We start from the raw sequence: 22,559 nt of genomic DNA, 5'->3' as shown, positions 1-22,559 counted from the left end.
CTAAAAAAAAATTTGAGCGGCAAAAAAAAAATTATAAATATTTTTTAGGATATTATGTTATATTTTATCTTATAAAATCTTCAATTCATCTGTGAATTTAAGTGAAATTTATAGTTTTCACTCAACTGTTTACCTTGTGAATTCATATACGTATTCAATTATATTATTTACGCATAAAATTAGAATGTTGTTTTCCATTTATATTTTATTATCATATTGGAAAGATTTGATAATCCATCATCATCATTGATTTGTATTAATGATATTATTACTATATTTAGTGTTATACAAATAATGAAAACATTACTTTCTATACTTATGACTATATTTATTATTTTAAATCCAATTATGAAAATTTAAATCCAATAATTTCAATTCAATGTCAAACACCCCATCTTCAATTGTTTGGGCTTATTTCCATTTTTGTTTGGGCTCTATGGATTTACATTTTTTCCCATTTACATAATTGGGCTAATAACCCAGCCTAGATAGGACCAACACAAGTAGGATCCATCAAAACGAGAAAATATGAAATGGGCTAATTCTCTCTCTCTCTCTTTTTTTTTTCTTTTTTAATTTTCGTACATAGAAAAAAAAAAAAGCATTCTCTTCGACAATGAAAGAAATAAATAATTACATTGATGAGGTGATCTAATAAGCAACTCCAAACTAATATAATATTTTATTACATGATTATTGAAAGCTGATTCTCGTGCTCTACCATTGGAGTTATCCATATTATTATTATTATTATTATTATTAAAAATAAAACAAAAAACGCATGTTTTCATTTTCAAAAACTGCTGCTAGCTAGGTAAAGTATTTAAAAATTACAGATAAAAGTTTGGCTATGTTATAACCTTATCGGTTAAATGAGGACCACTTGTAAAAGGAAAAAAAAAAAAAAATGCAAGTCGTTTCGGGTCACTATTTGGCACTCAGTTTTCTCGGTACCAGGGGCCGGGGGCCTTGCACCTGCAACTTAAAAATGACTTGATTATGTAAGCAATGACCCATACTTATCACTTAATAAGGCTGAGGTAGCATATTCTAATTCTCAAACCCTATTTAAACAATCGGATCCTTATTCTACATGCTTATCTAGCTTTACAAAATTTCCTTTAAAAAACAATTTATGGCCAACATCAAAATCAAACCTCAAACGTTAAATTTCAGGACATTAATTTTAACCATTTAGATAAGAATCATTTCCAGTTGCAAATTGAAATCATTGTATTTTAGTTATTAAACGACGAAATAAATACAATTAACAGTTTAAATTCATATAATAAAGAATATGAGAACCGCAAACTTTCAAGTCAAATAAGATTAGTTGATTTTGATATTTTGCCAACCTCAATTAAATAAATTTGCCTTCTAATCTAATTTCGTGACTAAATAATTATTGCTTATAGTTGGACTGCTGTTATCTATGTCAAAGTGACCTATATATTCTAAAAAGATAAGAGTCGCTGACACATGTAATTATCTGGATTTATCTAGAATGCTTTTTCTTGACTAGCTGTGAATAAACCTCAGTTCGAATTTTTGCGATCACAGATCAAATAGTGCAAGTTATGAAACAGAAAGGAAAGTCCATATGTAGCAACCGTCTTTCTTGATTAAGCAACCTTAGCCTATTGGAAGCTTTGCTACTTACTACTATTTCATTTCCAGAAAGTAAACAACCTAATTTCAATGGTGATTTTATATTTCAGTGCTTTGAATGTGTAAATAGAAGTAAAAAAGAGAATAAATAAATAAAATTTAATAAAAAAAAGACAAATACATTACGTTTGTATAATACCTAATTGTCCAACTGCATAATATCAGCGTATATGAATTGTATTCATAGGCAAAATTTATCTACAGTTCTAAGGGTTTAAAATTTAGAGTATGCTAGGAGCAAGAAGAAAAGACGACAAAGGGAGGGTGGGAGCCATGGTCCTACTTAAATCCAATTTTTTTTTTTTTTTTTTAATTTTCTATGAAATATATATATTTTTTAATTTGCTTTCCTAATTTTTCAAATTTTTGCATAGTGTAAAATTTTTAAGTCACCGACTTAACTTAAAAAGATCAATCAGTTAAGGTTTTACACAAATACAATTTTCAGTGTAAACATGAAATTATGTATATAAATTATATAAAAAAAAATCTAATTATCGGAAATTAAATTATCGAAAAGTAAAAATTGCACATGTATTTTTCATAAAGGAAATGAAAATGATCCATAGGATCGTGATAAAAATATTGATATGACAATCGCATAAAAGATTGTTCTTATCCAATTAGAAAATTTTATGAATTATTTAAATTTTTTTAATAATTTATTTTATGATAGGATAGCATCAAAATATGCTTTAGCAAGTAATAATAATTTTCTCTTTCTATCCTAATAATTGTACTGTTTGGGTTGCTTTATCTAAGTCGTGTCCAAATTTAACTTTACAAGAAATAAACAAAATTACAATAATAATCTATCGATTCAAAATTTAATATACAAGTCGCAACTTCTTAAGTGAAAGCAAGAATCCCATCTAATTTATATGGCACACAGTTGAACAAACTCACCCACATGCACACGTGTGCGGTACCCCTAAATGAAAGTTAATGCCATTCTTCCACTTTGGTTAGATAGTAGGTTCTCCACCACACCAACAAAAAGCTTCCATGTGATTTGGCTCCTAACAAATTTACAATTCACATTTCAATTCCCTGTCTTGTTTTGTTTGACGCTAAAAGCACGCCGCGTGTGCGTAAATGCATGAACCGTCGGCTACAAGTTGAAAAGGGAAACTCTGTTTGGCTGCCGGCTGCTACTTGTAGAAAGGTGGAGCCACCGAGTCCTCTCTAATTTCTATTATCAAATTATAATATAACCGCGTTAATTTTGAAAAGAAAGGGAAGGGAAGAAGGGGTTTCTGTATTTGACTTGGAACCTGGAAATAGTCGTCCACCTCAACTAGTTCACTTCACTCACTCTTCCTCCTCCTTTACAAATTGGGACCCACGTAGAAAAATAAATAAATAAATAAATTAAGCAAAGTATCAGTCCTATCTGTACTTATACTATTCTCTTTCTTTGACCGACTTAGGGTCAGTCACTCAACTCTTGGCTACCAAGAAAACTCAAAATTGGCTACCAAGCATTTAAACGTGCTCCACTACTGCCTTCGTATTTTATAAGATTCTACTCTTTAATTAATTAATTAATTAAATTACTCTTCACACCTCCTCTTTACTTTCCCACCACTTGTCCCGCAACTTCCTGCTCTAGACTTCACTCCCTTCCTTTATAAACCCACCTTGCCCTTCCAATCTTACTCAAAAACTCAAACGCACTCCTTCGCTTCTCTCTCATCTTTGTTTCGAGTTCAGAACTTCAGTTCAGATCAAAGGAGAAACTACTTTTTTAAGATTCAGATATGGCACTGGATGCTCTCAACTCTCCAACTACAGCAACTCCATCCTTCCAATTTGAGGATTCCAGTGGTCTTCATAGCTACTTGGCTGAGCCATGGACCAAGCGCAAGCGATCTAAGCGTTCTCACCACCAACCCACTGAGGAAGAGTATCTAGCTCTTTGCCTTGTTATGCTTGCTCGTGGTACCACTGCCTCAACTTCTACCTCGACCTCCACCGCCTCACACCGCCACCGCTCCCCTACTCCATCTCGACAGATTCCAGCTGCGTTGAACAACTCAGAGGAGAAGCCTAGCTATAAGTGTTCCGTCTGTAACAAGGCCTTTTCTTCTTACCAAGCGTTAGGCGGTCACAAGGCAAGTCACAGGAAACTCGCAGGAAACGAAGACCAATCAACTTCAACTACCGCGACCAGTTCCGCCACAGCTACTGTATCTAACGGAAGCGGTAAGACTCACGAGTGCTCTCTCTGCCACAAGTGCTTTCCGACAGGACAGGCTCTCGGTGGCCACAAGAGGTGTCACTACGAAGGCGGTTCAGCAGCGGCTGAAAAGAGTGGAGTAACTTCAGTCTCTGAAGGCGTTGGCTCAACTAACACTCACAGTCTAAGCCAGAGCCAACGTGAATTTGACCTTAACCTCCCAGCCTTGCCGGAATTTGCAGCGGATTTCTTTATCTCCGGTGACGATGAAGTTATGAGCCCACTGCCGGTGAAAAAGCCCCGTCTTTTGGTAGCGCCCAAAATCGAAGTCTAAAAGATCAGTAGGAAAAATTATAGGACTTTTGCAGTCAATTCCTAATTAGGAAAATGGATTTAATTAGTTAGGCGAGATTAATGAAACATGTTCCTCCTTTTCTTCTTCTTATTTAAATTTTTTTCTGTAAATAGCAGTTGAACTCTCTGTTTCAGTTGTCAGACTTGAAATATTCAATTCAATGGATTCTTTTTTTTAATTCTTGTGTACCGCTGTTAATTAAATTATTAATTAAGTGTGAGGTTTGTAAATTCTGACTCGGTCTAAAATGCGCCTGGACAGTTGCCGTGCGCACTTAACCTACGCATCCTGGGTGACTTGCAGAGCACAACCGCGTGAACGGCGGGGCAGAACAGCGGTGGCAGAGTTTGTTAGGTTTCAGTTGAGGCCACTTAGCGCATTAGTCGTGACTCCGCGAAAAAAAGACTATTCATATACATAAAGGAGGGAAAGAGAGTGACGGCTTCAACTGTACGGTGCATGCCCTGGTTGCGTACAGTACATGAGGTTCACTGGTACGTTAAAAAAAAGAAAAAAGAAATAAAATCAAGTTAAATTTAGATATTATTTTCCTAATATTAATATTACTGGAAAAGAAATTATAAATGGAGGTGAGGTGGTGATGCGTGTGATGAGCGATGCAATGAAGATGAGAACGAGAGAAGGAAAGAACGCGTTGGTGCGTGTGGATAAGAAGGGAGAAAGATCTGGGTGGGCATTGCCATACTGTTTCCTAATGGAAGTGATTAGGATGACAGGTGGTCTTGCTTAAGCAAGGCAACTACTCTTCCTCTTATTTATTTATTTATTTATTTATTTAAGTTTTGGGACCAGATGAAAAGTCCGAGTATTTTATATATATCAGCAATATATTGTTTCTTTCTTTACGTCCTAATTATTTTATTTATTAACTTAAACGGAGGATTTGTTTAGTATTTCCCTAATTGTCCGTAATTAATACCAAACATATTCGTAACTGTGTATCTAGTCACGAAGACCACATACAAAGCCACACCGTTTTACACATTCATAAAAATCGCTTGAATAAAAAATATTTTAATGGTCGGAGGTTACTGCCACTTGAAAAATGTGCTCAAATGAATTCAACGAGAATGTTCATAATCCTGATATTTTGTCCTAGTTATTCCACATTTATTGAATGCTACTATTTTTATAAACATCTAGAAAATTATATCGAACAAAAATTTGAATTCCGACTCCGAAATTGGTAAAATGAATACATCAATTTTTTTTTTTTTTAAATGACAATTTTTGTTAAGGGGACTAAAAGGAAAAAAATTATAAAAAAAAAAATTCAAAAAATGGCATAAAAATGAGATGGCAAGACTTGTAGATCTGTTTGGTAGTATTGCATTAATTATGATGTGGTCATACTCATGTAATGAGGTAAACTGCAGCCAATGCAAATGGCTGTGTATAGCAGACCAAAACAAAAAAGAAAGCAGGGCAGAATGAAAGAAGCGAAGCTCTTTCCTTTCCTTTCCTTTCCTTTCCTTTTAGGTAAAGTTTAGATTTATAGAGTGTAAAAACGACAAGACAAAAAAGAAAGAGTTGAATCGCCAGATGCCAATTGCAGAGAGTTCCTAATTTCTACAAGAAGCGTGTGAATAATTTTCGGCATAACCAACGGATTCACCCATCTGTTAGTCAAGGTTACTTCTGGAGTGGAGCCTAATATCCAAAAGCCCAATAAATTTTTGAAAAAAAAAAAAAAGAATTAATCCTGCAAGTTCCGATAAGGGTGATAGTGGCATTTGCGTGTGGGTCAGTAACAAGGAAACTCCATATTCGTCCAGCAATTCAGCAGTAAAGTATCTGAAAGTTATTTGAAAACTGCAAGTGAAGACGGGGTTCCAAAATTTGGAACTTGAACCGACGGAAATAACCCAAATCAGTTGGAGCCGGAATAAAAACAAAGTTCATCATCAGCGGAATCAAAATCGGCTCAAACCAAATAGCTGGTTTCAGACCGTGAAAAACCAATTAAAAATATTATTTAATTTTAAATAATTGGGATTTTACTTTTAATTTTATTGCTTATAAATTATGCAGTTGGAAAGAAAAGTTAAAAATACTGGGGTGGACTGGAGAAGGGAGGGATTGTCTAGTCTAAGTTTGTTGGGCCTACCAACTAACTTAAAAGACGGTTACTTTTAGGTTAATTTTTATGCAGGAAAAAATAGCTCGTGTTAACCAACTAACTGGATCTGTCTCGCCATGGACAAAAGCTTGCAGTAGGTGGCCACATTGTTTTTCCCTTCCACCTGGTGAGTCAAGAGTGGCCCATTTGGAAAATCTTTCCTGATGAACAACACACTTGGTAGCAGCCCCTGAATCATTAGTTGGACGGCAAAATTTGATACGAAAGCCAACGTATCCGAATAATATTATAAATCATATAATACTTGTAATTTTTTATTTTAAATATAATATTTACTAAATTAAAAATAATTTTTACGATGGAAATGATTAAAATTTAAAATTCGTTACTTTTTATATTTTTTGCAAAATCCTAAAAGAATAATTGTAACACACTTAATTAGCATATGATAAAAAGGGTGGGCAATAAGGGAAATGCATGACTTGCATTAGCGAGGGAATAATCAATGGCAGAATGTGGCAACTGCCAACGTAATCGGGGAATTAAAATGATAAGAGACGGCGATGGGTTAATAGTCGAGCAATTATCTGTGACGTAAGAAACCTGCCAACTTGTCTAAATACTAACATGGGAAATGTTTGTTCAGTTCCAGATAATTATATTTAGCTAAATTATTAGTTCTCAATTAATAATCCTCTGAGTAGTAGCAATGACAATGACAATGACTTAAATAATGAAACGACATTGATGACTATATATAAAGAAAAACAATATATTATTTTTCTTATAAATAGATAAGGATAGAAAATGCTATTTGGACTGAATTATCTTGATATTAAATCTATAAAAAATTATATATGAGAAAATATCTCATTTTGTGATTTATTTTTAATAATTTAATTATGATTAATAAACCAATTATCATACATATTTAGTTTTTTTTATTGAAAATTAGTGAAAAATGACTCCTTGCTCTTTTTTTTTTTTTAAATAATTATCTAACAAGTTCTATATCCTAGCTAGTAGGTGTCAATTTTTTAAAATTTTTTAACAATGAAAATTATTGTTTAAATTTAAAAAATTATTCATTTTTTTTCTCTAAAATTTAAAAAGCTATGTTTTATCCTTAAATTCCAACTTCTAATTCCATCCCGATTCATAGAAATGAAATCTTACAATTTATCAATTTATATTCATATAATAGAATTAGTAGATAACTTCTAGATGGGGATTGACCTGCCAAGAATTGGACAATTTTTATAAGTTGATTTCACACCATGGTTTCTCTTCTTAAAATTCATAAAAATGAAATGAATTTTGCAATATTTTTAACGCATTTGGCAAACATGAAGACCTAAAACAGTAAGCATGGAGCGATCACCTAATTCCAACAGTTAATTAATGAAATATCTACCCTTCTATCCATCTACTCTTGGAAGCTTCTCCTTGCCAAGTTCCTTGCATCAACTGGTCGTACGGTATATGAATTTTATAAGACGGCGTTCAAGTTTGGTAGGCACAGAAACCCCAATCTAATTTTTGCCCGTGACAAAATTTGAAGTCAAATCATCGATTTTTTGATTAAACTTTTCCAAGGGGGGAAAGTCATGAATCTATGGTCTTATTAGTTACAATTTGCTGATCATATCATGAGATGTACTGGTCTTTACTTACCGATTATAAAAGCTCTTATACATAAATTTAACTCTAAACTTTAACCGATATTTTTTTGTGGCTTTTTAAATTTTGTAGGATAATAATAACAGTAAAATTGAAGGACTATAAGTAAAATCGATCAAAATTGAAAATCAAATTTATAAATGAAGCCAACTGTTGGGATATCCTCCCAAGTCCCACATCGAAAAAATATGAGAAGAGGAAACCAAAAATATAATGGTTCAAATCCAACCCATTAGTATGAGGCCTTTTGGGAGGTGTCCAAAAACAAATCCGTGAGGACTTGACACAAAGTGGACAATATCATACTAATTCGAGGTAGAGTGCGCGCGGTCCCATCACCAGCTCAGTGTTCCTCTCCAATTACTCCAACCACTTGCGTTGTTTTCTTGATGTATTTTAGGTTCTTCAAGTGGAAGTACCACCAAATGTATCAAATTGGTCTTTTATATATTTTATTAACGTTTCTGGAAGAAGACCAATGATGATCCTATCAATGATGATCTGGTTACATATCTACACACATCTGATACAGTTAGATCTAGTGGATAACAGGTGGCTGCTAAACGTTGTTAAGGCCACACGTAAAGCTTCAAATGGCAATTTCTTTCTTTCTTTTTTCCTGAGTTGATCTCTTTTTGAGATGTAGAAATTTAGGTTTGAGTTTGAGGTTGGGAAGGTTGCCAAATGGAATTTGCTTTTAGTAAAAAAAAAAAAAAAAAAGTATATATTTTCTTAATATAGATTATTAACCCAAGTTTGTTCCAGCACAAATGAGAAAGGGTCAAACGCAAATTTTGATGGAATGAGCCAAAAGACTAAAAAATGGAAAATGATAATAGCTAAGTTGTAATAAAACTGAGAAATTTACGTTTGGATTGTATTAATTAATTAACAAAGCTAAAACAAAGCTTTAATTTGCTCAAGTTTAATCGAGAAGTGAAAGAACATAATGGGCTTATGATTTTCGCCTTAAAGGCCCAAGAAAAAGCTTGGAGTGACCCAACCAATGGACATCTTGTTCTCCACTTGTGTAACATCTTTTTAAATGTTGTTGTGAAAAAACAGTCTTAAAGTGTTATTTAGTTATTTTGTATATTCAGTAGTATATATGAAAATTACCTTAAAAACAAAATTTAATTACTTTTAATTAATAATTTCAACAAGAGATTTTGTAAAATGTATTTTTTTGATTTTAGTGGTTGCCATTTGCATTTGGGCCCATGATCCACCAAGTGAGAGATTGATGGGTCCAATCCTATAACATGGCCTAACAGTTACCATGGATGGATTGATAATAATAGGACAAACATTAGGTGCTTGCTTAGTTGCTAGTGGGAAATAGGAGGAGAGAAAGTTCAGCACACCACTAATAAAGTCTCAAATCCATCAAAAAGCCCTTTATTAGGATGTTCTTGTCTTTTCCCTTGGATGGTTTCTGTTGTGCCATTTAGCTTTTTCCTCTTTTAGGGGAGAAGGAAGGAGCTTCAACTTTATTTTTTATCTCTAGAATACAATAGGAGGAGAAATGAAATTTGATTCTAATAACTATTTTATATTTCAAGAAATTTGTACAATTTTCAATTGTAAATATTATTATTACCTTTTTTTTTTGTTGTTAACAATCGAATGTCTTAGCATTGTTTTTACTCCACTATGATCATATTTTGGTTTCAAGGTAATAGATACTGTTATATGGATAAAAATGAAAAGGTTTTCAAAATTTTATAATAAGTTTAGGTTATTTTTTCTTTTTTGATTCCAAAGAATTCAACCAATTTACTTTTTATTATTTTATATTTGTATGTCCGATTTAGGTCTATATGATATGACCAACTAATAAAATTACTCGAATACTCCATTTTTATTATATATTCCATACATTATATTAAATAATGCATTGATATAAAAACTGAATTTAAAATTATATATTAGATGTTTTCTAAAAAAAAAAAGAGGAAAGAAAATCTCAACATTAGATGCATTTTATCAATAATGTAAATGGTATAGAATTCATTTCATGGCAAGCTTTTTAAAATTATGATATTGGATTTGCACGTGAACAAAGCATCAGGAAAAAAAGTTAGATCGGATTTCTTGCGCATAGCATTTTAAAGATTCCTCTAATAGGTTATTGTTCTGAGTATTTAGCTTATCTTATCATTGCCATTTTGTATTACTTTTTTCTAATAATATTTCATTTTTTAATACGATTATACATTGGTAAAAAATAATCTTATAGGTAATCAGTCATTTTTCGAATAAGAATTTTAATTGGAGTATTTGCATAAAACTTTTTTTTTTTTTAGAATTAAACGAAAGAGAAAATAAAATTTGAGATTGATTAAGAAAATTATTTTTGACTTCTTTCAGAATTGAGAGTTTTAATTTTGTCATGGAATCATATAAATTTTATTAATGTTTAATTCAAATCAACAAAGATAAACTTATGCACTAATTAAACTTTTTTTTTTCTTATATACAATTTGCTATTGGAAAAAAAAAATCAGTTTAAAGCAAAATTAATAGAAATTACTGGCAAAATTTAATCTCATTTTTGTTTCATAGAACTGTTCATATTTTTCTGTAAGTTTTTATTATAATTGTTGGGAACCTAATTAAAAAAAATGATGCCAATAATATTTAGTACATGAGCTCTCTGAACTTATTTATTATTTAGCTTTTTTTTTTCAAAAACATTGATTTTTTAAAAATTTATTTTTGATAACACAAGCTAATAAATATTAATGTTATTAAATATGAATTATAGTTAAATAATTAAATAGAGTAAACGAATCAATATATTTAGAAAAAAAAAAAAAAGAAAGGGAGAAAAGTTAAATGGGAGGGATTAAATAGCATTTATTCCTTAAAAATAAAAGATCACAAACAATAACTAGTTCTTTGTCACTGTCCACTTATATGGGGTGGCTAGAGTTTCGTACCCGAACTTCAAGAAAAAGTACAAAAAAGAAATTGAAGGGGAAGGAAATCCAACGGTCCAAATGAAATTATAAATAAAATCCAACGGTGCATACCTTGCAGAACAAGCGACGCGAAAACACGGAGCCGCTCGTGCCCAGAGTTTGGAAGATATTCGCCTCGACAAACACAAATATCCTGACCCCACCGTATTCCAAAATTAAAATCCCACCGTTCAATGCCGAAATCTCAACTTAACCCCAGTTACTTTAACTAACCCATAAACTACACCCTCCTTTTCCTTCTCTTATGCCATCATTATTACCACTCCTCCAAGCTCACTCTTGTGCCTTTAGTTTTTCTCTCTCTCAATCTCTCACTCCATTTCCTTACTCTTCAAGAAATCCCCGCCAGTATATAACAGCCAAATACCAAAATCGCGGTTTTTTTTTTCTCGGTGGTCAACGGTGGAGATGAGCTGCAACGGTTGCCGAGTTCTTCGAAAGGGATGCAGCGAGACTTGTATTCTCAGGTCGTGCTTGCACTGGATAACTACCCCTGAAGCCCAAGGCAACGCCACTTTGTTTCTCGCCAAATTCTTCGGCCGCAGCGATCTCATGTCTCTCATCTCCGCCGTACCTGAATCTCAACGGCCAGGTATAGAGAAGTCTGTCTATGCACTGATACTTGTGAATATGAGTTTAAAGGTCTTAATGAAATGGTTTTTATTTTAGCTTTGTTTCAATCACTTTTGTTTGAGGCGTGCGGACGAACGGTGAATCCCATAAACGGAGCGGTGGGACTGTTGTGGAGTGGTAACTGGCACGTGTGCCAAGCGGCGGTGGAGACAGTTCTTTCCGGGGGAATTCTGCGGCCATTACCAGGAATCCTCGCCGGTGTGTTGGCGCCGAATTACAACGAATCATCCGATAGTTTCTCTGCTGAGGCATGTAGGTTACGAGACGTGTGGACTCAATCAAAGCCGCACGTCAATGTTGCAAGTGGAAATCAAGCGTCCGATCTTAATCTCTCTCTCACGCCAAAGCTGGTCGCGTCGGGCAAAGCTGGGAGAAAGAAGAGAGGCAAGGATACGATGTCGTCGTACACAGAAGAATCATCGGAGACGACAACTTTCGAAAGCAGTGGCGGGGATAGGAAGAAACTATTGAATCTATTCGTTTAAATGGAAATTAAAAATGAAAGAGACGGACGAAGTATTTTGTACTATGAGTGCTCACCTTAGCGGTGTAACCTTTTTGTTTTTCCAATATAAATATGAAGCCGGAATTTTAGCCCGGCGAGGTTTTGGAAGCGATGGAGCTACTTTTCCGGTGAAAAATTTGTGTTTATTATTTTTATTTATTTAAAATTTCTTTGATAATCATAACGGTGATGGCAATGGAATTGTCAACTAGCGACGGGTTTGTCCTGTCCGTACATGTAAGAGCAGAGGCAATAAGCTGCGAAAGGCAAACACAAGCCCATGTAGCTCTTAAATTGAGAGATGTATGGTTTGACACGTAGTTGGCTTCTTATTTTTCCTACACCTATATAAGACAGAAACTGCATGTGCTTCGAGATTTTCGAAAGTTGCAACTTACAAATGTTAGTATAGTTGTTTTCATATTTTTGGTTTGTTTGGATCAATATGGTGGAAGCAAATAAAATGGTTACCTTTGTTCAATACTTGCAATGTTTATGCACTATTTCTCATGCCAAAAATATAAGCTTTAAGATAAGGTAGTTTATAATATTTGTATGTTAAGACTAACGACATTACAATATATTTTTAAAACTTTCTAATATTTAAAGTGTTCAGAAAAATAATTTATGAAAAGTATTTTTTTATCAAAAAGAAAATATTATACTATGCACAATCTGAATCCGAATTAGTTGACTTTGTTGGATATCGGGTGTTTTCCAAAGAAAAAAGAGAAAATATTACAATCAAACAATATTAAAGTATGAGTTACTTGATTTTTTTTTTTAAAATTATTTCTTAAAAATAAGTTATTTCCACAACCAAACATGCCAAACTCTACATTCTTCCAAGACTCCAAGCTCTTTGAAATTAAGATGATGTTTGCTTGTGTTGAAATTTCTTGAACCAAAGTATTCAATTTACAATTCTAAGATAATAAGCAAAGTATAGAATCAAAATAGAAATAATAAGAAGAAATTAGATAATATAGTTTATTGTTTCATACTTTGTGCCACTAGTTTTTTTTTTCTTTTTTTTTTTAAATTCTAATTGAGACGAACCTTTTATTTTATTTAATGTGATCTAAACTTTTAAAAGGAGAAGAGAGACAAATTTAAATATTTGAGCAAATTGACAATAAGGCTAGCATAACCTCAAATGCTATGGCATCTCTAAAGCAGTTTGTCACTACAGTACCAAATATATCCTTACTCCTTGGTTAAATGATGTGTGACAAACAGTGATCTACCTTAAATCAATATTATAATCTCCAATCTGTTGTCAAAAGTAAATCTAAATACTTATCAACTATTTATTAAATTTTGACAAGTAGCAAAGTTTAGCTAGACGCCAAATGGAACACTAAAGAGAATGACCATCACATGAAGAAGTCGGATGAATTTTTGACCTATGGTTTCATCTTATGCTAACCAAGCATGTCAAATTTGCGTACTTGGCATGGAATTGAAATATTGAAAGAATGTGGGACCCAATATTAGAATTAGAGAAGAAAAAGAAAATTTGTTTATGGTGCGGTGCACGTCAGCCTCCTTCTATAGTCGAGTCCTCCTCCGTTGGAAGTGGGTTCCACGACATCAACACCTAAGAAAAACAATTGTCTTTCAGAAAAAATAAGAAAAAGTTAAATGTATGTGAAAACTGAAAAGGACATAATTAATGAAATTGAAAGGAAGTCTTAATTATTCCAATCCATTCGAGTCGCCGCGTCTGGTGGCATATGCTGTGGATCCCACATCATCTTCGTTGGATCACCACTCGTACCTGTTCAAAACTAGTGGGCGATGCAAAAGATGCAAAAGTTGTAAACCAAATGTATGGTACCTACACACAGTGACATTAGTATTTGATTGTTGAAAGAAAAAGGATCAAATGATTTGAGATGGAAAAGAATGATCCTTTTAGAGTTTAGGATTGCAAGAAAGACAAATTCCCTTGTTTAACATTTCGTTTTACCATCTCCAACTGAATTGTCTAATTCAAATTTATAATAATAAGATAATAAATTTGTTTTAATAAATGTTTTATGGGTGTTGATCATAATCAAGCTTAAGAAAATTTTGGTTTTAATAATTAACACATAGTTGAAGAGAGAATAGAGAGCAGCTGTGTCTCCAATTAAGAGTCAGGTAGATAATACGTTCCTTGAACTGATTGGGCGTGCGTCCTTAGTCATGTCTCCTTAAAAAGAGGGAGGCCAAAGGGCTATTGAGTTTGTATATAGGAAGGTAGATTGCTATTTGCTAGATAGCAGCTGTGGCCTGTTGGTCTGTCTCTGTTACTTTAGTAATGTTTATTTCATAAAGATTAAACTAAAAAGGGAACTAAGTGATACTTTAAATTTCTAAGCTTAAAAGGAGAGAGAGAGGCTATGAAACAAAACAAAAATGAAAACAGTTAATAAGCGAAAAAGATGCAGGAAGTGGGTATAGAGTAAAAGTTGCAGAACCACAGATCCAATAAGGTGGAGGGACTTTTAACCTTTTATTACGCCATTACTCCATTAGTGAGTAGACAACAGCAAAACAAAGATGTAATTGCATGAACACAAAGGAAAAAAAAAAAAAAAAAGAAGTAAAATCATCAGGAATAAGTCAGCTAAATAAAGGCCAAACAAAGATTAAACAGATGATAAGAATTTTCCATTCTTACTAATAAAAATAAATTGCCTAATGCTATCTCCACCAAATCCAAGATCAATACATAGACATCCTTCATTTAACACATGGCGTGGATAAAGAGGAATACTAAATTTTAACCATTCACCAATTCAAGATATATTCGTTTCAACCTTTCCCCATTATTTAATGGGGTAAACAAGTTGCAGATGGTGACAGAATACATTGATTTTATTTATACATATAGAAATCGTGTCGCAAATTAATTCACTGGACTAAGACACCTAATGCACGAGTAGTAAATAAACGCACAAACAAAACGTCAGCAAACGAGAACTTGATCAAGAACACTATTGAATGAAAAAAAAAAAAAAAATTGGAAACATCATTACAACATATTTACATATATTTTCCTCTGCCCTACAGAGAAAGCATTTCTGTACAATCTAATCTGAATATTGAGAGTGACAACTCTTCATCCCATCTATGCATAATAATATATAATAAAGCCATCTTTTTCTTACCCAACAAGCCAAAAGAGCAATCTTCTGCTTTTACAAGCAATCAAAACTATTTGATATAGTTCTCTTATTGTTGTGTCTGGCTCCTTGAATCCGAGGAAAAAAGGTCTGGTTTCATGTTAGCATTTAGGGTGGCAGTCAAGTGATGTAAGCTTTACACTTTTGTTGTTAGGCTGGAAGGTAAACGTTTTAGTTGTATAAAATGTGTTCTGAGGCTAGATTCCTTCACCTGGACAAAAAAGACATTTTGAATTTTACAACCAGATACTGGATCGTGAAACAGCTCCTCTGAGCATGAATAATGACTAAAATGAGTTCTACTTCCTATCTGCTTTGCGATTATTCCAGAAAGTAAAACCTAACACAATATTACCTCCATAGCAGCAGTGATTGACAAGAGGTCTCTGCACTGATCAAGCAAAGCACGCTCCTTCGTAGCCACATTAGCGAGTTCAGCCACCAGAGAGTTTACTTCCCCAACCTATCAATAAGATTCCTTTAGACACATACAAATATATAGAAAAAGTACTACTCAGTAGAGCAGGGGTTGATGCATGATAATTACTATTAATTGACAGCCGCAAAACCACAATATGAGAAAGAAAAAAAGGGAAAAAAAATGAGTACAACAGGAGAAAAATTCAAAATCACTCATGAACTGAGCACATCCTCACGGAAAGAAAAGCATTCTGCTTCCCGATTAATGCCTTTAGTCCACCCTCATCTAAATAAGTCACAGAACTTTGGCCCTTTAACTTGGACAACACTCGTTAAAATGAGCACAATAAAGAAAGCTTCACTATAGAAAGAAATTATTATTTTGACTAGTAAAATAAGCTTATTCAATTTTGCCGCGACATCGTCTTACTGGGAAGTATGTAGGTCATATTAAATAAAAAAAATTATTAGTTCCAGTAAATGGCTGGCATTCTTGTTATTGTGATTAGAATATGAGAAATTAGTAGTCCCTTATATGGCTGGGGTAGGGTACCACCTTTGATAACAATAAGCATATTGATGATGCCATTGCCTGCATCACATCAACAGCTGAACAGATAGCATCCTTCACATTTTGGACATCTGCCTGCAGAAGTAATAAACAAAATAAGAGAAAATTAGGCCCAATGTTATGTCACTGTTGAAAATCAAGCACAAGAAAGATGGAAATTACCCTTGCCCCACCAACAACAGGTAGGCGAAGTATGCTAGCCCGCAAAGCTTCAATAGCCCCAGATAAAGAGCGGGAAAAATCATGGTCCAAAAGAGCAAATTCTTCCAAATATAACATCTGTGGTGATCAAGGATAATCAATTTAAGATATAACACAGCAGCATTTAAGCAACAAGAGCACATACAAAATCCCCACCCCCAAATACATCCAATGAGACATTAGATCAAAAATAAAAATTGAAACTCCCAAGAACCAGTTTTAATAATGTTATTTAGGCCAAAAGCACATATAAAACAAATGAAACAAAAATGTCTTTACCTGTCCTTTGAGAATGGAAATTAGCTTCAGATTCTGCCTCAGACATTGTAACTCAATTCTTTTTGCTTTGACAGATTCCCGCAGTCTTGAGGTTGTTATACGTGCATCATACAGACTTCTCTGATACAGAGAAGAACATTTATATTAAAAAAAATCCTAAAAATTGAATATGAAACTAAATGCAGTTGTTTAAAAAAGAATTAACATAAAAACAAACAAGCGGCAAGCATTCCAACTATAATACATACTTTATTTACTCATTTCCATAAATGGACAGTCTTATGAATTACTATATCCAGATATATTACTTTGGAGTTTGTACACGCTAAATGCAAGACATAAAATAATGGATGCTGTTGCAATCAACCAAACATCTTCACAACAACATATCAACCAGCTTTTACTTTAATCAAGGTAGTTGACGACCTTTAAGATGATCAGAATGAGGGAAATTTCATGATAGTATTCCGTATCACTTAAGGAAAGTGCAAAGTGCAGTCATTTGCACATATCTGGATAAGAGAAAGGTGAAGCTCAGCTTTCCAATGATAAATGTCATCGACCAACCCAAACTTAATCACATATTTACTGTCATATGTATTATATGCTGCTATTATATCCCTCAATCACTAAAATCAAATCACACAGATCATTTACTTCTCCATGGACATTTCATGCAGACAGCCAACACTAAATTTGCATACCATCAGTAAGACTCATAATGCAAAAGATTCAGGAATCCATAAGAAATCAAAATCTCTGCCATTGTAAATAGAAAAAAAAAGGCCGTCACATGACTGTTACCTTCATAAAAGGGCAGATTCCTCCTCCAAGGAACAACAACCATTTCTCCTCCCTCCCCATTCTTCTATTCACCATTTTAACTATGTTGCCAATCTAAATGTTTCTGAAATATTGTTGCATGCAATTTTAGCTTGATTTCACTAAGTACAAGGCAAAATCAAACAAATAGGAGGTGCATTTAGGAACCAAAACTCTTAAACTCAACAATGATTCAGATAATTAGAGAAATCCATGGGAATTGAATTAATTAGTTTCTGGTAGATTTAGAAATGAGTTGGGGTATATCAATAAATCTTCAGGTTTCAGCATTAATTTTGTGTGTCTACACCCTGTTCAGTATAAATGATCCCAAAACATATTGAGAAATTCATTTAGAACTCTACATTTTTATGTTGGGTAAGAAAAATAATGCTCATTCCGCTTCCATGAATCCAATTATATAAACTGCTCAAAATATGTAAAAATAAGTGAAAATTCCATAGGACTTCCACAAAACCAAAAACTAACATTTTTGGATTGAAATGGCAATACCCTCTCTTTATCTCTTTCATCACTCTTTGATCTGCAAATTATGGCCTATGAGCTTTATTTTCAGCAAACTTGTCTTTGACTGGGATTTCAATTAAAAAGACGTTAAACCCCTTTATCATTTGTCCAAGAAGTTGAGGCAATCTCTTTGGAAATTGATTATGGAAGTAATGAAGACAATGAAGCATGTCACATATAGGGCATCCTTCAGACTTTTTAGTTACAATTCTAACCAATACAGGAGTCAAAATGTAGGAGTCATGTCCAAATTTCATATAGAATAGGAATCGAATTAAGCAAATTTAAGATTCCTTTTTGAGTATATGAAAACCATGCTTGTACATCATTACGAGGCAGTCAATAACATTTTAGAAAATTGTGTTTTTACTTTTGGTTGTGTGATTTAATTAAATCTGAGAAAATGTGATGTTTTCTTGATAGGAGGGAGTCCTATATCCTACTAGTGAGACTATTTTATTTTTGTTAAATTTTTCCTTTGCTTTTCCGGTATACGGCCAAATCTGAAAATTTAAATTAACACCTCAGTTCTACAATCAGTAGTCCTAAAACACTTTCATATCAATTCATTTATGTTAATTCATGTATTTAATTGAGAGGAATTTAAAGTGCAAAGTACATATGATAAAGTAATTTGAAATCTATTATAGTTGAGCCTTTAAATCTTAGTATGAATTTCATTCAAATCCAAATGCACAAATACTTGACAATCCAAACAATGAATTTATTCAAATCCACAACTTCAAATACATCAAACCAAACACAAAATTAATGCATTTTGCATTTTAAACAAAATTAGCTTACAGCTAATGTGATTTAAATCTATAATTAGAACTAGCAGCCACCTCATTTTTCCCCAACACGAGATATATAATCTAAGAAGGAGTTGTTTTCAAAGTCCCTCTCCTTCCAGTTATAAGCAAGCCACTTACTTCCTCATTCTTGTTAATCAACCAACTCAACACTAGTGAGAAAATCATTTTGATTAACCAGGCTATTTATTTTATGTTGCTGTAACTACTTCTTTTCACTATATGACCAAAACAAGCACACTCTATAAAAATCATCTTCCTGTATTCATTAAAGAATTTGTGCCTTCAGCTAAATTGCCCCATCAACTAAACTCCTTCACTTCCATGCTGAATGAAATTTCATGACCATATAAACAAAACTCTCTTCCAAACATTTTTATCTCTAATTTTCTTTTTCTTTTCACATCCAAATGAAATGAATTATTTCACTTAGCATTATAACTGCTACTTCCATAAAAGACGGCTATATTGATCAACCCCCACTATCTTTGGTATACATGAAATTTTGAATGAACTTGCCAGTTATGATTGATGCCATCACCATATTTGCCTTTTGAAATAAATTTCTTTTGAAGACTAATTTGAAATAAGTTTTATGCGGCTATATTTTAGACCAAAAAGAAAAAATTTTAAGTTAAAAAAAGTCAACGATGTCATCTCATCCATCTTTCCTCAATAAGCATGAAACATCAACGTCAAATAGTTTCACTATATTTCCCATGTTTCATACAAAAATATAAATAGTTCATTTGCAAAAAGTTGCAGTACCAAGAATTCCCACTCGCTATTTAAGTCAACCAAAGAACATCAAAGCACCCAACAGAACAGTGTGGAAAGAAGGAATAAAAACAAATAACAATAGGAATACATAGAATGTATGGGATAACTTAAATTGTATGCATAAACTGATATAGGTTGCCATAGAACAGAATTGCAAAAGAAAATAAAAACAAATTAGCAGACAACAGTGAATTTCAATTTCAGCAAACAATAACCATACCTCTGCATTAAGCCTCTGGGCTGACAAGGTAGTATCAGCTCTGGCATTGACAAAACGCCATTGCAACAAGCGATTATATAAAATCCTCAACAAATGAACCTCTAGGATCCTATGCTCCCCACTCTTACTTCTTCGAATATCCGCCGCAAAGCTCAAAATTGAAGGTGTATTATTCAAATTGCTTAAATTGCTACTAACCACAGCTCCCCCGTTATTCCTCATCCTTGATGGGCTCACTCCCCTCATTGGGGACAGTGTAGCCGACATTGTACCAAGCTTACTAGGAGATGCAGGCCGTAATGCTCCCCCACGAATAGGAGACAACTGTCCTCTACTATTCACAACTCCTTTTGGAGATGATGTTGGATTATCAATAAGCTTCTTGGATGCGGTAAGTTTAGGCGGTGCAGTTCCTTTCAATCCAGCCGTCTTGGAGACTGGAGAGCCAGGCTCCGGCTGGCGGCGGAGTCTGTTATTTGTCTCTTGCCAGAATCGCGCCGGCACCATTATGCCACGTGGTCCACGCTGTGCTTGTCCAGCAGCATTACCAGTACCCTCAGAAGTACCACCGGATGACACACTCTCAGTATCAGAAGTTGCAGGAGGATCGCAATGTCCATTGGATCCATTGACCTCAACCGGCGTCTCCGAATCAATATTGCTTGAATCAGAGCTCAATCTGCTCTCAATTGAAGACCTGTTATCTACCAAGGAGCTCTGCAATGCCCTGACAACGTTCATATTCACTCCAGATCCAATTAATCTCTTCCTGTCATCAGTGCAATCCATACTCCTAGTCAGAGAATTCGGCTGTCGCAATCTCGCAGGCCATCGTTGATGCTCCACCGGCCTTGAATTCTCCACCTGATCTGCTACTCTAGCTGGCGTAGGCGTAGCCTTTCTCCTCTCTGGCGTTCCTTTCCTTGAACTTATCGGAGAGGGCGCTGGCTTTGCTTTACTCACTTGAAGCGAGAAGGACTCTCCCTGAAACGACACCGACAGACTTCTCGTAGAAGTAATCAACATCCTCTGCGCATTGGATACTTCACCAGCGTTACCATTCCCAATCCTCAAATCAAAGGAATTAGGACGTGGTGTAGTTGGCCGCTTCCGCTCGACGGACTGTGCTCGTTTGATTGTGGAAGGAGTGGAGGACATCGGGGTCATCATACCCGTTGGCCGCGAAATCAACGGCGACGGGGACCGCTTTGCAGTTGAAGACGAAGAAGAAGAAGACGACATATACCGAGAAGTAACTTCTCGGGATTTGGGGCGGCGAGGAGCGAGAGCATTGTCCGGGTCTGATGGTAACAAAGGGGGCCTGGTTGGGTTGTGGTTTTGAGTTGCTGCTGCGACTGTCGATGTCGTTTTGGGGTTTATCGTAGTAGAAACCGCAGCTACCATAATTGAAATCAAAATTCAAAAATTATTTCACATCTTAATTCTTCAAGCCTCACTATCCCAAAACCCTATGTTCACTTTATGCCTGTTTATCACCATAAACCTCGGCAAACGTTTTGAAAAGAGAAACAGGTGGGGTTACAGAGATAGACTGAGAAGCGATCCAGTGGATTATGAGAACAATGAGAAGCCTTCCGCTGAACTTTAAAGATAGAGTAATTAACCGGCGAAGCGACCGTTATCGATTACCGGCGAACGAGGGAAGAGTGTGACTGTGGGGGAAGCTGTCTAGGCGAGATTTGGGAGCATAACTGTCGCACTAGGCTCTTCTGTTTTTTTTTTTTTTTTTTTTTTTTTTTTTTTCTCCTCCTTTTAAATTCCAAATTAAGTACTATAAATAAGAAACACGGTATTGACGAGTTTAATATTACTCGCGGATTATATAGGGCACTTGACACTCGCGTGCTGAGGAGGGTGACGTTTTATGTATAAGGGCAATTTTGGGAACGCAAGAAAAGGAAATCGGGAATTGTGGTGACGTGGCTACACGTGGAAGCGAGTTACAGGTTTGATTCATACGCTATGAGAGTCTTCATTATATCAAAAGGTAGTAAAGGGACTAAGGAGTGGAAGCTGGAGTTCTGTGAATCTTCGGAGAGACGTTACGCAAACGACACTGAATTTAAATTTTTCTTTTTCCTTTTCAGAAAAAGAATTTATGAGTAATAAAAAAATGCAATTAGCCGTTTTGATTTTGCGCGTTTGATTAGTCCAAAAGTGGCGCTTTGCAAGTCTGATATTAACTTTCTTTTTTCCAACAACTTAGTTGCCAACATTTTTTCTATGCATTATAATTATTAATTATCATCTGTTTCATTTTTTATCATATGACTAAAAAAAAAATCTAGTATATAAAAAGTAAGCTTTATCTCAGAAAATTTTATCTTAAGATTTTATCCTATGCTTTACAATCTAAGGGATTTATTAAGTTGCGTTCCATGTAGTTGTCAAAAAAATGCTTAGAGGCAACCACAATTACTGTATTGCATGTAGTTGTCAAAAAAATGCTTGGAGGCAACCACAATTACTGTGTTGTTGTGGAAAAAGCCTTCACCGAGAAATACTGCAATAGTCAAGACTGAACTGCTATGCAACGGTTGAACAGAAAAAGACATGGTATTTGAAATGATGAGTACTTTCAAGCCATATCGAGGAATAGAAAAGACTGGTAATGGTTGGTAAGGGAT

The 22,559-nt window shown here is 34.3% G+C and overlaps 3 protein-coding genes across 3 annotated transcripts; 2 read left to right on the top strand and 1 right to left on the bottom strand.

Moving 5' to 3' along the window:
• Positions 1-3,311: 3,311 nt before the first annotated feature.
• On the top strand, positions 3,312-4,380 carry STZ (salt tolerance zinc finger). The gene has a single exon (XM_012212847.4). It carries the CDS (start codon positions 3,429-3,431, stop codon positions 4,179-4,181), a length of 753 nt encoding a protein of 250 aa, XP_012068237.1. The 5' UTR covers positions 3,312-3,428; the 3' UTR covers positions 4,182-4,380.
• A 6,849-nt stretch (positions 4,381-11,229) lies between these two features.
• Positions 11,230-12,289, top strand: LOC105630862 (LOB domain-containing protein 37). Its single transcript, XM_012212848.4, has 2 exons — positions 11,230-11,559; positions 11,637-12,289. The coding sequence occupies exons 1-2, from the start codon at positions 11,376-11,378 to the stop codon at positions 12,083-12,085; spliced, it is 633 nt and encodes a 210-aa protein (XP_012068238.1). The 5' UTR covers positions 11,230-11,375; the 3' UTR covers positions 12,086-12,289.
• A 2,563-nt stretch (positions 12,290-14,852) lies between these two features.
• Positions 14,853-21,682, bottom strand: LOC105630863 (QWRF motif-containing protein 2). Its single transcript, XM_012212849.4, has 6 exons — positions 19,912-21,682; positions 16,750-16,869; positions 16,432-16,548; positions 16,255-16,344; positions 15,634-15,741; positions 14,853-15,489 (listed from the first exon to the last, which is right to left on the bottom strand). The coding sequence occupies exons 1-6, from the start codon at positions 21,313-21,315 to the stop codon at positions 15,415-15,417; spliced, it is 1,914 nt and encodes a 637-aa protein (XP_012068239.1). The 5' UTR covers positions 21,316-21,682; the 3' UTR covers positions 14,853-15,414.
• Positions 21,683-22,559: the final 877 nt, after the last annotated feature.

Source organism: Jatropha curcas, chromosome 9 (genome assembly GCF_041381405.1).
Source record: "Jatropha curcas cultivar XTBG-Jc1 chromosome 9, XTBG_Jcur_1.0, whole genome shotgun sequence".
Lineage (NCBI taxonomy): Eukaryota > Viridiplantae > Streptophyta > Magnoliopsida > Malpighiales > Euphorbiaceae > Jatropha > Jatropha curcas.
The sequence above is the reverse complement of the archived record's forward strand: the minus strand, read 5'-3'. Positions and strand labels throughout refer to the sequence as shown.

Coding starts and splice junctions, on each gene's coding strand:
- LOC105630863 (XM_012212849.4), bottom strand. CDS start 21,315: ATGGTAGCTGCGGTTTCTACTACGATAAACCCCAAAACGACATCGACA. Junction 16,549..16,749: donor TTTCCATTCTCAAAGGACAG/GTAAAGACATTT, acceptor TGATCACCACAG/ATGTTATATTTGGAAGAATT. Junction 16,345..16,431: donor CTGTTGTTGGTGGGGCAAGG/GTAATTTCCATC, acceptor TTACTTCTGCAG/GCAGATGTCCAAAATGTGAA.
- LOC105630862 (XM_012212848.4), top strand. CDS start 11,376: ATGAGCTGCAACGGTTGCCGAGTTCTTCGAAAGGGATGCAGCGAGACT. Junction 11,560..11,636: donor ACCTGAATCTCAACGGCCAG/GTATAGAGAAGT, acceptor TTTTTATTTTAG/CTTTGTTTCAATCACTTTTG.
- STZ (XM_012212847.4), top strand. CDS start 3,429: ATGGCACTGGATGCTCTCAACTCTCCAACTACAGCAACTCCATCCTTC.